General features: G+C 38.1%; 2 protein-coding genes across 12 annotated transcripts in view; one reads left to right on the top strand and one right to left on the bottom strand.

Moving 5' to 3' along the window:
* ABCB11 (ATP binding cassette subfamily B member 11) overlaps positions 1-17,809 on the bottom strand; it is a 62,201-nt gene that overhangs the window by 18,511 nt on the left and 25,881 nt on the right. For 7 of the 8 annotated variants that reach the window (XM_010713701.3, XM_010713699.3, XM_010713704.3 and 4 more), the window contains 12 exons: positions 16,896-16,943; positions 16,753-16,801; positions 14,834-15,075; positions 13,145-13,232; positions 12,086-12,219; positions 10,285-10,456; positions 7,884-8,008; positions 7,208-7,382; positions 4,859-4,972; positions 2,677-2,787; positions 1,636-1,761; positions 120-323 (listed from right to left, as the gene is read on the bottom strand). In XM_010713701.3, the coding sequence (XP_010712003.1) occupies positions 120-323; positions 1,636-1,761; positions 2,677-2,787; positions 4,859-4,972; positions 7,208-7,382; positions 7,884-8,008; positions 10,285-10,456; positions 12,086-12,219; positions 13,145-13,232; positions 14,834-15,075; positions 16,753-16,801; positions 16,896-16,943 (1,588 nt within the window). Of the gene's footprint in view, positions 1-119; positions 324-1,635; positions 1,762-2,676; positions 2,788-4,858; positions 4,973-7,207; positions 7,383-7,883; positions 8,009-10,284; positions 10,457-12,085; positions 12,220-13,144; positions 13,233-14,833; positions 15,076-16,752; positions 16,802-16,895; positions 16,944-17,809 lie in introns of those variants that run through there. The other variant, XM_019617163.2, reaches the window with a different exon arrangement.
* LOC100543781 (dehydrogenase/reductase SDR family member 9) overlaps positions 1-17,809 on the top strand; it is a 50,250-nt gene that overhangs the window by 14,253 nt on the left and 18,188 nt on the right. Inside the window, exons 1-3 of one of the 4 annotated variants that reach the window (XM_019617173.2) lie at positions 9,841-9,992; positions 10,658-10,809; positions 11,501-11,670. The gene's annotated coding sequence lies outside the window, so the exon portion shown is untranslated. Of the gene's footprint in view, positions 1-9,840; positions 9,993-10,657; positions 10,810-11,480; positions 11,671-17,809 lie in introns of those variants that run through there. The other 3 variants (XM_010713706.3, XM_019617172.2, XM_031554209.1) reach the window with 3 other exon arrangements.

Raw genomic sequence — 17,809 nt, 5'->3', positions numbered from 1 at the left:
AGCAGGTTGCTTCCTATTCTCCCTTTTAATCTGCCTTTCACAGATGGTTGTATGAGGGGAAGAAGAAAGGATTGATTCTTCTATTTTACGTCAAGTTTTACTTTCAAGGCACAGTATACCTGTGGCAAGTCCATGATGAACTTGTAAGCATTGGCCTGTTTGGCTGCTCTGATTATGTCTTCCATGGTAGCATCATCCCGACCATATCGAATATTCTCTGCAATCGTGGTAGCAAACAGCACTGGCTCTTGCTCAACAACACCAATCTGTGAGCGCAGCCACTGGATATTAAGGGAACGAATGTCATGGCCATCCAGAGTAATCTGCAGAATCCAAGTAAAGCAAAGGCAAGCAAATAAAATAAAATTCAGGGACATTATTCCCTTCAGTTCAGAGACAAAGAAACACAATAAGAATAAAAGACCCGTGAGGCTGCTTTTCTATGCCCAATATAAAAAACGTCTTTCATACTTGAAAAGCTGCAGTGCAGTGGCAGAAGTGTTTGATAACTCTTGTGCCTAGGACTTGTGCCCTTGATTCATTTCCCTATATCTCTCTTTTCTTGATCTCACAAATAAAACCAAGTGGAAAGTACTCATCAAAATCACTCTCTTTAAAAGACTAACTAATTTGAACATACACAGACAAAGCTATTCATTAGTAAATCTGAATTAAAAGCTCCATGGAATGCAAGGCAGAAAAATCATCCATCCTCATCCTCCACCATCTCCCTGCAGACACTCTTTAAGACAGGTCATTGCTTTGAGGGGGGAGGGATTTCTATTTTCTAGACTGATCGACTCACAGAGCCCCAAAAGATGTCCATGCACCTTATTTTCTAGTCCTTTCCTCTCATTTATGGAAAAGAATACTTTTAGACAAATGTATTCCATTGTTTCTGTGCTGGGGAGGAAACTAATGATGAAGAGACCTTATTGTAAAACACAGCAAGCAAAAATTTACAAAAATATTCCTAAGAAAAATAAAGGTTTTTGTGAGCAGTGCCACTGTATTTTCCATACATTTCCTCATCCCCGTTAGGTTATACAGTGACATGTTCTTTATGAATATTGAAACTTTAGTCTTTTGGCATGAACAACACAAGAAGAAATCACAGAAATCATAGAACACAATAATGAAACTGAGTTCTATAAACATGAGATGGGCACGCTATGCTTACATTAAATTGGTTCTTTTTCTCTTATACACTTAAATACAGGTAACCATGTATGTGATTTGTGCCATTTAGGGAAATGGAAATAGAATGAAGCCTATTAACAAATGTAGCTCATATTCTTAGCCAATCCATTATTAAATGGTAATGACACATGCAGAGCAGTACTGTCCAATAATGATTAAATGTTCAACACTGTGTTTCCCAGAACTTAAGATGGATTATCTATAGATACTGTTTTCATTCAGGTTAGCACTGAATTTTTATTTCATCCTGAGGGGTTTTTCCTTTCACATAATTACTCTTGATAGTATTTATTCAGCACTCCCTTGAGAGGTGATTTTACTCATTTCTTTTTTGAATGATCAAAATAAACATTAGGAGTCTTCCTTTCCCTCTCAGAGAAGAAACTCTTTCAAGTCCCAATAATACAGGAACCTCTGCCAGAATTAGACACTCACCATGCCATCAGTAGGGTCATAGAAACGCTGGATGAGCTGTATTATTGTACTCTTTCCAGCTCCACTAGCTCCAACAAAAGCTGTTGTCTCCCCTGTTTTAATAACCATGCTAAGGTTATCCAAAATCTGGAGAGAAAAAAAAAGGAAAAGAATCCATCCATTCTAATTCTCTCAGAGCTATATAGCCAAGCAGCAGGAGGATACTATGTTCTTTATTTGAAAATGCAGATTCTAAGCAAATGTACAAAACTAAAAAATAAAAAAACTAATAAGAAAAAGAAAGCTAAATATTTTTACATTGTTTGACGACCTTATAAAAGCAGACTGCTGTTTTCTATGACAGGCATCACATTTTGATCTTCGTTTGTTCTTGCTGTTCATCATTAAGAACTAGTCAAGTTAATACCACTGTAGAACCTGGCAATAAATCCACGTTAAGGAAGAGTCTATATGAATTGAGAATGCCTGTCCAAGAACAGATGTTAAGAATATAGAAGTGAAATTATATAGAATATTCCAATAATTCATATGCTTCTGGGTCTATCCAATATTATGTTTTTTGTTGTTGTTGTTGTTTGTTTTTTTTTGAGGATTTGTCAATTCAAACACAGCAGCAAAGAAATAATGGGGTATACACCCGAGGTTCCTGTACCTTTTCCTAGATGTTAACTGTCATATAATGCATTCCTGGCGTAATGGAAGATTTCTATAAAATCTCTTTATTCTGTCCAGCTTACTACTTTGTGCCCTATTATAGCCTATGTTGATACATGTGCATAACTATATGCAGGTAAAATTGCCCAAAATCAGCAAGTTTATGTTCAGCAGCATGGAATATGTATGACAATAGATATTTCAGAATGGTAAAACAAACAATGGTAAATAGAGGAACACAACTGATAGATGAATTATTTTGTCTACTTTTAAACAGGGAGTCTAAAATTGCAGAAAGAAAACTCTACTGAAAATCTAGAAGTTGCTGGCAGGTTATTTTGTTTGTTTTCAGTAAATGTATTCACAAAAGGGATGACAAATAATTACCTTTACGTCAGGTCTGGAGGGAAAATGGAATGTTACATTATGAAATTCAATTTCACCTCTTACTTTATCCAGCTTGTAGCCTTCTTCCGACATGCAGTCAATGGTGGGTTTCTAGGGTAAAATTTATTGCTTTATTTACTTATTCCTGAACAGCCAACACTGTTGCAGTAGTAGATAAATGTTTCCAACACCATACAAAGACAGAACATCTCTGAACAGCAATTGGTTGAATTGAGCTAGCAGCAGAATCTACCCCAGGGCTAGCAGGTAAGGGACATGATACTAAAGGCTAAAATAACCAGGGAATTGTCCCCGTTAAGTAGTGCAGGCAAGATGAATGCACCCTCTTTACTGCATTTACAAAGCCTACCACTCAGCTTATTTTTCCTGGAGCAGAATAGCTGCACGAATTAAGCATTTTAACTAAGTCAATTCAGGCAGTGCCTTGGGACTGAAATGACAATACTTTGCACATATAAACTCTCTCTTAAACCAGTGAGGAAACAATAACTTGCTGAAAATCTGCACACTTCATCATTTTGCATTTCGAACATTCATCTCTGAATGCCCCGTCCTAGGAGAAGGAACCCTGAAGCTTTTCCATGAAGTGCTCTGGGTCACATATACGTTTGGCCAGGCCTCAGATATTGTGGGCTGTGCAACATGAGCAGAAAAATAAGAGGAATTTGAGGAATCCCAAAGAAATCAATTTTTCTAAGGATAGCTTTACTAGGAAATTTATGGGAAATCTTAACCACAGAATAAAGAAAATTCAATAAAACTATGATTGAAACTATAACAACATCAGTATTTGATAACAGGTAAACACTTTTTTTTTTAAATGTAGCCTAGCAGATAGAATTTTAATATTAGAAATGTGTATGTTCTAAGATGTTAAGAATGGCTAAAAGCTTTCTTTTATGAATACATTCTACTTAAATTCTGATATTAAGCTATGAAGAAAGGAGTTTCACTGACCCTGCAAATGATAACATCTGTATGATCACACAAGTTCAATGCCAGAGAGAACATTCATCATGGCAGAGCTGAGATTTTAGTATCTAGTTACAAATCTACAAATGCAGCAAGCAGATGATCTAATAATTTATCACCCTTCTCTAGATGGGAAAAAAATCTCGTTTCTGTTTTCTTTTTACCCTTTCTTTTTACAGTAATCTGACTATCTTGAATGTTGTGATTAATCCTTATTGTTGCACATCTTTTGTGCTTTTAATTTTTTTCTCTAAAAAACACTTATCTTATTCATCTCTTTCAATTATCTTAAAGGAAAATCTTTAGATAAAGTGCATCTATAAGACATATGCATTATCATTATTGTAGAACACTGAAAGGTTACAAAAAAGTCTATCAGTGTTACCATAGTTATTTCAGCCCTCTTTATGTGATCTGTAAAAGACAGGCAGCATTTGAATGTGTTTACACACTTTCAGCACAATAACCCCTGTCAATGACCAGATACATTAAGTACCATTAAGAAATCTACAGTGTTTTGCCAGCCACTAAATAAATGCAGATACAGAAAGGAATCTTTATGAATAAATGCCGGCAGCTCTCAGACCTTTCTGACATAAAAATAGTAGATACGTATTTCATACATACAATCATACATTACATCTTCAAATGTATAGATATATATTTCAAATACTTATCTGTACAGAGAATACTGCGATTAACATTTTTGAATGCTGTGAGACCACTCCCTGTGCTCACTGGGTTCCATTTTAATTTGGGGTAGCTCTAGGATGGGTGACTCAGAGTGACAAAGTCCTATTGGCTAATGCCAATAGGATCACATTTTACACTATGTGGAGACAGTGAAGTAGGTACCTGCTGAAAATTTGACTGTAAGGCAACTGTTGCTTCCTTCCTGTACACTTTCTGTGGTCCAGCACTGATCAATAACGGTATGCAAGGAGGTATGGAAGTAAGAAACAGCAGTAGCTGAGGTAAAGCTTCATCTCTCAGAAACAGGATACTTAAGGAATCTGTTCAACACCTTCTCTAAGGATATCTGCATGCCAATCAACCTTTCTATCGCACATCCCATTTTTCTTTAATTGCTCTCATTTTTCCTTGTCTACACTGCAGACAAACTACTTCTGTTTGAGACTTACTTATTTTTCTTTCCACCAGTGACACAGCTCAGAAATGTATTACTTACTCTATCTATTGTCTCAAAAATGTTTGCTGCAGCCCCACGTCCAGTGGCAAAGGCTTCCAGGCAGGGAGATGCTTGACCGAGATTTAAAGCTCCTACTAAAACACCAAAGAAAACCTGTAGAAGTGGAAGAAGAACTTAAGAAAATCTGACATCAGGTTTTAATTACAATCCAGAACTTAGGCAGGCAATTCAAACTAAAGTGGATTAATGAGTTCTTGTGCATCAACTGATCTACAGTGATTTACCATGAGTATAATTAGCTCACAAAAAAAGGCAAATGAATGCATCTTAGAATCTCCTTTTAAGTACCGGAAGACCACAATGAGGTCTCCCCACAGCTTTCTCCAGACTGAACAAGTCCAGCTGCCTCAGCCAGTCTGTAGGAGAGGTGCTCAGCTCTCTGAGCATCCTTGTGGCCCCTCCTCTGGATTCTCTTCAAAAGCTCCACATCTTTCTTATGCTGGGAGTCCCAAGGCCTGGACACAGTATTCCAGATGGGATTTCACAAGGGCAGAGTAGAGGGTGATAACTGCCTCTCTTGTCCTGCTAGCCATCCCTCTTTTGAGGCAACCCAGTTAGCCTTTTAGGCTGCACGTGCACACTGTTGGTTCATATCAACCTTTTCATCCACCCAAGGACCCTCAGGTCTATCTCTGCAAGGCTGCTCTCAATGAGTTTTTCTCCCAATCAGTACACATATCTAGGATTGCCATGACCAAAGTGCAACACCTTGCTCTTGGTCTTGTTGAATCTCATTATGTCTTTGTGGGCCCCCTGTCCAGGTTAGAACTCAGCTAGTCTTTTGAACTCAACAGACGGTAGCCAGGATACAAGCAGAAGTTGTATAAAACAAACACTACTGTTAAGAAAGAAATAAAATCACACAGGACTCAGTCCTACTTTGCAGCACACTGATGTTTACTAGACTGGTTGAAATGAAAGTATCTACTGTAAAGACTGTACCCTGCAAACATCTATACAGTGGTATGCAGATCATGCTATAAATTCATACTCAGCTTTATTGCAAAATAACTTCTTAGTGTGGATGAGTCCCAAAGTAAGTAGATTACATGCATGTCAGAATCCATCAAGAACAGGAGAACAGGTTCTGTAGCTTTGATTAGAAAAAAAAGGCAAGGGATTTCTTAGTGTATCTAAAGGCACCAGAATTATTGGCACACAATGCTTTTTTAAGGGACTAGGAAAAGAATCTTTAAACATTTTCTACCTATATCTCCCTCACTCCAGTCCTCCAGTGTATGGTTGAAAAATGAAGTAGAAGAAGGATGACTGGCAAGAGAGAGAAAGGGGAGGATAACAAATAACCTTTCAGTTTACAGCTTCAATTTATCAGCTACTGGGCAGCTCCGCTCTCTTTGCTATTTTTCATTAGGAAGCACTGAACTATAGTTGTGTACAAGGTGAGGAAATAACTTTGTTTTTTACAGCACTATCTTGTATCATCACTGGTGTCAAGAGGAGTTGCAAATGATTTCCTGTGAGGGACATCCTCCTTGAACAGAATGACTATGTCCTCAAAGTAAATTACCAAGCTTCACTTAACAGGAAGTTTTGCACTGCAGGCTGCTGGTGGTAGAGAGCTCTTATGTTGGGCAATTGGTAGAGAATAATCAGAAACAGATGTCTGATCAGAACACCCAGGACATATCAAGGTTCAGAAAAAAATTACTCCAATTCTGGACCAGAGCTTGACACTTGGGCAGTCTTGGTTTCAAGTGAACAACCAAGACATCTGTAGATGCTGGCTTTATTGCATTTATGTCATTGATGTGTTAAACGTCAACTGTGCAAAAGCAGATGCAAAAGACCACCAGGAGATTAATATGCTTCTTTTTTTTGGTATAAAATACAGGAGGCGTAGCCACATGTTTTGATAGCATACATATTTACAAGTTGCTTATCTATGGCACTGTATGGGAAATCTACAAAAGAAAATGCTGCTTCAAAAGACCTGGAACCATTCATGAGAGAGAGGTTAGATCTGATAAAATTTTCTTTGGTTGGGTTCTTCTTCATCACAATGTTTTGACCTTTATCAACAAAAAAAAAGCTCTCCTGAGATGGCAGTACCGTAGAAGCCACATGCCAGCCCACACTATGGGAAAGCTAGTTTCAGGCCACTGAACCATAATGTGCATCAGGCACATTATTCTGATCAGAGCACACTAAGAAGCATTTTAAGTAAATACAGATTTGTTCAAATCTTATTCTGGTATATTTCTACTTTCATGCATATAATGACTTTATTTATAAGTAAACAGATATGAAAACACTACGTCCCAGAATTAATGCTTTAAGAAACAGCCAAGAAAAAAGTTGCATGGGTACCTGTAGAAGAGTGCCGGGTGAATACTCATCATCTTCAAGGACAAGTTTAGAGCCATACCAAAAGGCTAACGCATAACACAGGAAGATTACAAACCACATGTAACCACTGAATAATCCCATTATTATTCCTTTTCTAATTCCCCAATGTTGAGCATACACTAAATTCTTATCATATCTGTAGAAAGACATAAAAATAAAACTGAATGAAATGAACTTGACAGCAAAATTTATATGAACAAAAAGCAGGAAAATGAAATTAAAGTTTTCTTTCCCAATCCAACCATTTTTTTTAATCATGCTAACATTCCTCATTTACAGTGAGCACAATAAATGAGGTCTTTATGGGAGCTATGGTACTCTGTAAATAATATTCTTATTTATCTTGAAAGTACACAAGATTTTCAGATGTGCAACAAAGTTTGACAATAAGTTCCTACAAAGGAGAATGACTTGAAGATAGTATTACTTATGTTCTATTTCACTGATTGAATTATGAAACAGATTTTGCATAAGAATGTTACTTGAAAACTAGATTTCTGCAAAACTAGATTATAAATGCATATAATTCTCAAAACTAACAGATGGCCATTGTTTCAAAAATCTAAGACTAATTGCTGTGGTTACATTTCTACAGGAGAAGGAATGCAGAGACTCTTTATGATTTGTCTAAACAAACCTCTCAACTTCTTTCTTCTCGCCACCAAAAGCAGCTACTGTTCTGATGGATGAGAGCACTTCATCAGCCACAGCCCCAGCTTTTGCATAAGCCTTTAGTTCTCTGCCTGTGAGCTTTGCCACAGCCTGTAAAACCATAGGAAATTGTGATTACACCTGACCATGATAAGCAGCTCTGACCATCACACAGTGCTGCATGAGGTCACCTCCCCTGTTGCTGCCACTGGGCTCACTGCTCATTCAAAGGTTTGTCTTCTAATGTTAGGACACACATTTCTGTAGCATGCGTTTTGTCTAACAATTATCCCAACAGCTCTGCTTCAAATACCTAGAAAGAACAGCAGACAACAAATGCTTTCCCTCCCTTCCTCTCTCTCTCTCTCTCTCTCTCTCTCTCGCTAGCTGCCTTTTAGCAGATCATAGAATGATCATGCATGTGTCCATCACGGCAGGAGGGGTAGGATCAGCAGGAAGAGGAGCACTTTAGCCAGTATAGCAGAGTCAGCTTCAGGAAGAACAGGTAATGGTACTAATGGGGAAGAAAGAAAATACATGTAGCCCATCACTATGCTTTGTCTGTCTGGCCAGTAGCAAACAGGTTCCTCCACAGCACCTCAGAGCACACTGGATGCTGAAATCTTACTTGGGCTCAAAAAGTGCTCACATTGAGTGTTATATGTGAAGATACTATATTAGTTCAGGAATTAAATGTTCCCGGAAACTGTAACATGTCATTATTTGCTTTCGTTCTTCAAATACTCTGCCCTAAGCATCTGTTAGTCACTTTCTGAGATGAAACCATGCTAAACTGATGTTAAGTCTGTTTTCTTTGTGATAAAAAACTAAAACTTGAGCTAGTAATGTTCACAAAGAGGAAAGACTTAATTGTGGGTATGTGAAAGACATGGGGACAGAGAAAGAATTGAAATGGGGAAAATGACAAAACGTAAAGAGAATGAGGTCAGAAAAAATTGCAAATGAAGGAAAGATACATTTTGGAGTTGAATTTTATTCCCTGCCAGAACACTGCTCTCCCACTTTATACTGAGTCATCATTCATATCATCTGCTTTGCAGCCAGCATACAGCATAACGAGAGCAGGAAGGAACAAAATTTGTCACAGTTAGACTAGAAGGCTGATAGCAAAATGACAGCAAACTGTTCCTGAGGTGGAAGAAGAGAGATAGCTAGGCAGGGAGCTGAAGCCAACTGAAGAGCATTGAGAGTGTGCAGGAGGAGCAGGAACTGCTAAGGAAAGGAAAGGAGACAATAAGGCAGAGGATCCTGTGATTCCCCTCTTCCACCTGGTTCCTCTGCACAGTCACAGGGAGGTGCAGGATGTGGGTGGAGAAGCAGAACCAGAATGACTGAGAAAAGACACAGTAGTTGACAGGAGTAGGGATATCTTGAGGTGACTCTGAGCAGCTGTTCTGAACTGTTTTAGAGCTCCAAGACTGGGTCATCTCTAAAACTTTAGGTAGAAAAACTAAGTCTCAAGTCTAATAACCATATAAATCCAGCATGGAGTAATAGACAGATGCTGCAGGCCAGTTCTAATCCCAGCAACCCTAATATCCCTGCACATGACCCCACAGAAGCAATGCTTATATTCCTGTCTCAGATGCTGGATATTAGATTCTGGGAATGAGAATAAGCGAAGTGGGAGTGAAGCTCCTCCTTAGCACACACACTTATCCCAAATCATAGAATTGCTCAGTTCTGCCGTGACCAGAATCTGCTCTCTTGACTCTAAAAGGTTGTAACAACCTCCTGTTTCAGCATTCCCCTTAGCTATATGGCATGATCTTCCCTGTTCAAGGGACCTGTCTTAGTTTCATCTGGGATGTAATTTTTTTCCTCAGAGTGTCTGGTATGATGCTATGATTTTGTTCTAGGAGAAAAACAACACATCAGTGTTTATAGCTGTTGCTAAGCACTGTTGTACAGAACCAAGGCCATTCTCAGCAAAGGGCCCAAGGAGCTGGGAGGGAACAGAATTAGGACAACTGACTCAAACTGGCCAAAGGGATATTCCATACCATAAGACATCAAGTGGAAGGTTTTGAAGGGTGTGGGAATTCATCTCTCTCTCTCTTCCACTGCTCAGAGGGTGAGCTGGGCCTCAGTCAGGGGGTGGTGAGCAATTGCTTGTGCATCACTTGTTATTTACATTCACATACATATACATAGTCATAACTATTATCCTTTTCCTTTTGTCTATCTTAGTAAATAGTTTAACATCAACCTACAAGTTCTTTTTTTTTTTTTTTTTTTCCCCCCCTGATTCTCTCCTCCATCCCACTGGGCAGCGGGAGAGTTAGCAAACAACTGCGTGGTGCTTAACCACTTGAGGACTTAAACCACAACAGTATCTCAGAGTGAACCTCATACTATGCACTTACCAAGCCATAGACAGCTGCTCCAACCCCAATGAGGGGACTGACTGCAATGATAACCAGGGTCAATTTCCATCCACTGACAAATCCCAGTAGGAATCCACACACAAAGGTGGTTAAGCGCTGGATGAAGATTGCTACTTGATCAGCAATAGCCTCATTAATTTTGTTAACATCACTGTGAGAGTAGGGGAAAAGAAATAGAAAGGTCAGTAAGTGTGTCTGCATATCTTTCTTTTGTATTGCCACATTTTGCTTTCCCTTGCAGAGGCTTTTTCAAAGATGCTCAGCTACAGTAAGAAAACCTGGAGTCTTTGCAATGGCAAAGGGCATTTATTTTATATATGAATATTACAGAGAAAATTCTATTTTTTCCCAGGAAAAGCCATCCTGCCCAGCAGTCTCACTCACCACTGTGCCCCAGCTGATGCAAAGGGAGCAGAGACATCTCAGCTGGATGCAGCTATTTGGCAGTATAACTGATACAGCATATCCCCATTGTACAGCACTAACTGCAGCCTTGCTGAGGAGGTAGGAGGAAGACTTTAACTCTCTTCATCATTCAACCTTACACCAGACAGTTTGTTCTCTGAATATGAGGGAGAATGGAAAAATAGAGGGATACAGTATCGCTGGAAGTATTGGGAAAACATGACAGCTGTGTCATATGTGGGACAGCAGTGCAATGGTTAATATAATTTGAACCCCATGCAGCTGCAGAGTTCATTTGGTCTCACTTATCCATTGCCATTACAGAAAAAACATCTCAAAACAAAATAGTCATTACATTCTGCTGTTCTTGGCTACTCTTTCACTGTTGAGAACAGGAGAACCAGGAAACTCTTGGAACAAAAAGGAGCAAGTGGCACTGATGTTTAAGGTGCAGATTTATTAGTATCATCCTCTACTTGAAATATGAGAGTGCTGAGTTCAATAACATGCTTACATTTTCTTCTTAAGAATGTTTTTTTGCGTTCGGGAAGCTTTTAGAAGGTGCAAGACAATGTTATCCTAACAATCAGTGAACCAGGTGTTATTTATTCAAGAAATACGTGTTTGCCTCACCTTTTTAGTCATATTTCTCACAGCCAATTACATTTTGTATTTCTTCTTCATAAAATAAAAACACCATAGAAAGTCATAGTTACTACTTGTCAGTAAAGACGAAAACATTCCCTTCAACTACAGAAAATCTTTTGCAGCTGTCCCTATTGTTATGCAGGCACGACAGAGCAAAGGGAGCCTCCTAGAGTCAGCATATTCATCTTGCAGCTTCTTTACGTCTGTAAACAGGAACTACAAAGCGAAGAAGCAAGCCTTAAACTCTGCTTTTCTCAGAGCTAAACGTCTACCCAGAAGTTTTCTCCATCTACCCTGGGTCCCTTTCTAAAGGTAAGTGCTTGTGACTGCTGCTTTAGTAGAAGATTAAGCAAGTCTCACTCTTTTCTTTCAAAAGCCAAGAGCATAGTTTGTGTGCAATTTTCCTTTCCATCAAGTGAGAGGGCTGAAACCCTTAACTCAAACCTCAAAGGAACAGGCGCTGGCAGCCTAATGGGAGACTCAGAAAGGGCTGGGTACAGGAAAAGACAAGAGGAGGTAGCAAAAATAAAGAAACAGAATATCACTGACAGAACAGTTACAAGGGGAAATAATTGTAGCATAGCACTTCCTACACGTTGGAGACAATTAGCCTGGTCCCTGCTCTCTATTTTGTACTAGTAGGTGTTTGTTAAATGCCTAAATTGGCACTCTGGTGTCTGGAAGTGCAAAAATGTTCTATGTAGTATATTTTTTCCAGATTACTTACTCAGAAATTCTTGTGTTCAGTTCTCCTACAGACGTGCAGTCAAACCAGCCTATATCCATTCTCATAATGTTCCTGAAATAAGCTTTCCTGATTTTCTGTATCTGACGAGCTGCAGCCATAACCCAAAAGCAGATCTGGGAAGAGTATAATGCAGTTAATAAATTGCAGTGAAAAGTCTTTCTAGTCTCTACAAATATGAAAAAGCAATTTGGCTAACATGGAAAAAAAAATAATAATAATTTGGCTATCAATAAACACAGCATTCAGGTAAAATACATTCTAGCTACACACACAGACGTTGAACTATTTTATGATCTCAATCTTTAAATAATCCGTTTCTTAAAGCCTCTGGATGAAGCCTTTATCTTGGTTTTGACACAACATGCAAGATCAGTTACTCTGTGCTGTTACATAAATGTCATAGGAAAACAGTTGTCCATCTGCAGCTGTAAATGATAGAGGTATAGCAGCCATTCTACCTCAGCAAAACTCTCAGATAGCTTTTAGGAAAGAGAATGACAAGTGCTTCTCATGATTATAAAAAGCTTCAAAAGCAGTGAATTCAAGCAGATTGTACTGTAATTGCCCAAGCTTGTAGCTTATCTCAGTCATACGGTTTGAATGATTACTACAGAACATATAGAGTGTGATTCTACTCCAACATCAATTTTACTCTATTACTCTGTAATATCTCCCTTACAGAAACACAGAGCTCAAGTTAGCCTACTTGGGAAACTGCATGCCCTTTAGATATTTGCAGGAGAGCACGTGGCTTCCATAGTAACCACATTCAAGCAAATATTTCTTTTGGTGTGAAAGGAGCAGCACACATTCATCTCACTGGTTTAAATGCATCTGTGTATTAAGGTTTGCATGAATAAATCCTAGGTCTCAGATAATCAGAGCTAAAATATTTCATCCAATAGGTTTAGAACTGGGCTTGTCTGCTCTGCTCAAATACGATGCTGACTAAGCAGTTAAAAGGAATACAGTTATGACAGACTTAATTATTTAGTGATTTAAATGTCAAAATCAAAAAATAGGGAGCAAAATACTGACTTGGAAGTATCCCAACAGAAGTACGGCACAACCAATTCCTCCATAGTAACCTGCAAAAGTGGTCATTTCTTTTTCAATGTCAAGCAGTCTAAAAAAAGAAATAGAAAAAAAGAATTAGCAATACAGCTTTTAGTTTCTCACATATTTCTAATGTGGTGCGTCTTCAATTTAGAGTCAAGTCAGCTGGCGAGTCAGTTTGTTTTGCTACCAGAAGCAATTTCCTGGTCCTGAGGCTATTGTTAGCAGGTGCTGGTTTGCTTGATATTCCTGTGGCATAGGGATGGGGAGCAGGCAGGTACCAGGAAATCTTGCATTCTGCAACAGCCCTACAGTGTGCAAGGGCCGGATGAGAAACCCCACTTGTCTGTGTGTTTGGCAGCAGCACAGGTAAGAAGGTGTTTTAGGCAGCACCTGTCAAGCAAGTTTTCATTAGATGCTGAATTACCTTATTTTGTACCATTATACCAATGAATAACACTCAAATTTAAGCAGAGAGAAATGAGGGCTGTTGGAGCATATTCAAATATTACTGTCCTGCTTACCTCAAGTGATCATCTCTTTTAGTAGAAATAGTTACTCTCAAATTACTCCTAATATCAGTAAAGTGCACTGAATTGCTAGCATTACACTTAGACTACTTTGAAACAAACATTTTGGTTGGTTACTGGACATTCTTTTAGATATTTTTTTAAACATTCTGCAGAGAGCAAGTTTATTCTGTAGGCCCAGAATTTGGTATGCTCCAGTTTTAAGCCAAAAGGGAGAAGTATGTACCTGATTGATTTTCAGCAAAATACAATCATGAAAATGACTCAGGTGTTTAACGTAAATACTTAGTACCATTCTAAATGTTTTTATGTATCTTGCTTGATAGCTAGTTGCTGCTTCAGAAAAGCAGAGGTCTTGAGCAAATCCTGTGTTGTATTTGCTAGTCCCTTTTCAGGGTTTGGCTTGGACAGCCTGGATCAAATAATTTGGCTCCAGTCACCTATATTTTGGAATGCAGATCACTTCCCATATGCTCTGAATTTCAGAGATCATTAAAGAAGTAAGTTTTAATTCTAATTACATACCTAATCTACTATTACTCAATGATTAGAAAACTTGTGGAATGATGTACTGAAAACCAAGCCCTAAGAACAGTTACAGGTTCAAATTTGTGTTCGACAGATATGTATACATGAATGATTCATCTGGACTGTCTTTATTATAATTAACAGAAAGAAAAAGGCACTCTTAAAGGACATTTCATCAACCTGCCTTAGACATCTCCCATAAGCCAAGATGAATTGCATTCCAGAAGTGCACATTTCTCTTCAACAATTAAAGTTTAGTTGACTTGCTCAGATGCCAGCTGGCACCTATAGGATAGATACATTAGTGCTAACCAAAATGTCTAGAAGTCATTATTACCTATTGGGTCATCAAAGAAAACATATCAGTGATTTCAGAGGCACGCAGACATACATTATCATCACTATCAAAGAATATCCTTGCTGAAATCTATAGCTGAAAGATCAAGACCCAGGCTGGACTTCTCTCCCTCAGCTCTGAAACAAGGCTCTGTAGCAAGAACCATGTCTCTTCTACTCACATAAACTTTAAAGGCTGAGCCAGGCCTTTTGTAAGAATACATCCTAGACAAACCACAATAACACAGTAAAAGAAACGAGCATTTCTACTACTTACCCACATCTTATTGTGGTGTTCCTTTCATTCTGATGAACAGTACCATTAATCCACACTATGGTGTTATTTACGCATGTTTTATTTGGATCTTTAAGCTCTTGCATTTCAATGTCATATTCAATGAATGTGTCTGCCATCGCACCAAACACAAGCAACATGCCTGGCTGGGCTGCTCCATGAAGAATAGCACAGAAGCTACCAACAACCATCATTAAAATTTCCATAGGTGAAGAAAATCGAAACTAAAGAGACAGGAAAAAAATATGGTCTCATGCTGCTCGTATGCTGATAAATCATTAATCAGGTGGATCAGATACAAAACCATTCTTCTTAAGAGTCATCATTTCTTCAATATAGAGAGAAGAGAAATATCTCTCTCCAGTCTAATAGAATTGTACCTGTAATTACAGTCTCATAAATTACGATAACTCCCTTTAAGTATTTGACAGCAGAATCTGATCATGTGAATGAATGTATGGAATCATAGAGCATTATCATATAATTATTAATAAGGCAATATCACTCCACATTATCATTCCAGACTATCTTAAGAACAGTAATTATAATCCATATATATAGTCACCTCTGCAGTTTTCCTGTGAGAAAGGAGAGAGGGAGAAGGAAGGAATGAAAGAATCTGGACATTTAGCAGAGTCTCTGAACAGAACTAATTTCTCAAAACTGGGTGCTGTGGTAGAAATCCACTTCAAAATCTCAGAACAAATTCTCATAGTTAATAGCCTAAATTGCATTGGTTGAACTAGGTAGTTGTGCACTGATTCTTAATCTAGGAGAAATATATAGAAACATGACTTAGCATGCAGTAAAAAAAGGGACTGAGCTAATCACTATTGCCTTACACGGGCCAAGTGCATGCACACACACAGCTGGTTACTCAGCTAAGTTACAGTGACTTAAATTACTTTGGTCATAATCATATGAAGTCTGATTCTCAGGTTAAAATCAGGCATAAATACATAGACTAAACTGTACTTATAGAACATTAATATCAAATGCTATTGTAAAGGACTGCAAAGAGAAATCCCGGCCAGCTGAAGAACCAGTCTAGGTTTTGTAAATGTTATAATATGTTTGAGAGAAGAAGGGGCAGGAATTTGGAACACATATCAAAAGGGTTATTGGGACAGAAACACGATAAAAGGAAAACAAGTCAACACACAAGAGAAATAAACAAAAGGTCTTTCTAAAAAAAAAAAGGGAAGCACACTATCACTGTTTTGCAAACCGGAAAGCTAGTTCCTAGAGATGGAAAAACTTGTGATTCATCCTTCAACAGCCATAAGGCAGAAAGGAATGCCACAGTTCTCCCCCTGGGGATATCCACAATGGCAAACATGAACTGACTGTTCTCTCAAGCTAAGATCTGAGATACCTAGTCAGGTAAAGTACAAGCAGGGTGTCACTGCACTAGTCCAGTATTATTCAGGATCATTCTAGTTTGGACTTACAGGCTACTTGCATAAACAACATGTGAGAAGAAGAAATACTAAAATCTCTTTGCTGCAATCTGTTGGATTGGGTGTCTCTCTACTATGTTCATTTCAAAATTGTGACACACTCTATGGCTCTCCAGGACAGATCAAATATACTAGCTATGGCTAGACATACCACACAGCATTGTGCATTTCCAAGTTTTCTATAGTAACCTGCCGGTTCTATATAACATGTTTAACAGATAATTATTACACAGATACTGGTAATTAATTTAATACTCAGCTAACAAAATGAAAAAATAGTTCTATTAAATTCCTATTAAATTTAATAGTAAAATTTCACGCCAAGTGGTTTAATTTCTTACAAGTTCGACTTATTCACAGCTATTATCTAGAACACCGTATACATTACTATCATTTATTCTTCAAAACCAAACAGACATTTATATCCATTGCTTTCATTACCAGCTGAAAGAAGCCAACGCGAACAACTTTTTCTTTCTTTTTGGATGACCTTCAAGAACACAAAACATACAATTACAAAATTGCATTTAGTACAGATTTTGTTCTATACGGAAAGATAGTACACAGAATTGAACTTAACTCACTTTTCATTTTTCTTCTTAACAGAAGGTTCTTCATATGCATAGAAATTTCTGGCAAAGAAAGGATAAGTTTTCACATTAATTCCTTTATTCTCTCGGTTAGTTCCCTGAAATTACATTTTATTTGGGATAATTTGCCCACAAGTTTTAAAGAGACAAGCTGTTTCTTTCAGATTTCCTTGGAGTCAGTGATTTTATGGTAATCTTAAGGTTTAGTAAGGGAGTTGAACAGAGGTTAGTTTAAAATGATTTAAAGGTTTACGCAGTTTCATAATCAGCTCCTTAAAACACTGTTGCAATACTAAATCCTTTGAGATCTATTAAAGAAAAATCCTTGAACCAAATTTTTGGCTAGTCCTTACTTAAGACAGAAAAGTCTTCTTCCATTTCCCTCTTATACTATCTGGACATCCATATTCCCCTAGTAGCAGCAGAATCTCTCATCACTACACAGCTTCTCTTTCAGTGCTAGCATTATCTGCTGCTGCTCTACATGATCCATAAAACTCAGTGATCTCTAGAGGTCCCTTCCAGCCCCTACAATTCTGTGATTCCATGATCTCTATAACATTCCAAGACAGCTTGGGTTTCAAAATTTGCGAAAAGACCATAGTAAATTTTGAGTTCTGGGTGAGTGGCAAGGACAAAAATGAAGAGATGGTCTTCCTTCCCTGTGCCAAGAGTAGCTCTCTATCTGTGTACAGTGTGCCAGAAATAGCTGGCATGAAATACAGTATCCACTAGCATTTCCAGTCAGCTACAGAGTTGTCCCAGGATCTAGGAAGAGGCCTTCCTCTTATCCCCATTCACATCTCAGATCATAGTTGAAGATCAAGATCTGTAAGTCTTAACTGCCTAGAAGCTTATGGTTTATGTTTGAATCTTAATATCTTAATTATGTCAGAAATTTGTTCACA

Source organism: Meleagris gallopavo, chromosome 7 (genome assembly GCF_000146605.3).
Source record: "Meleagris gallopavo isolate NT-WF06-2002-E0010 breed Aviagen turkey brand Nicholas breeding stock chromosome 7, Turkey_5.1, whole genome shotgun sequence".
In the NCBI taxonomy this organism is placed as follows: domain Eukaryota; kingdom Metazoa; phylum Chordata; class Aves; order Galliformes; family Phasianidae; genus Meleagris; species Meleagris gallopavo.
The sequence above is the reverse complement of the archived record's forward strand: the minus strand, read 5'-3'. Positions and strand labels throughout refer to the sequence as shown.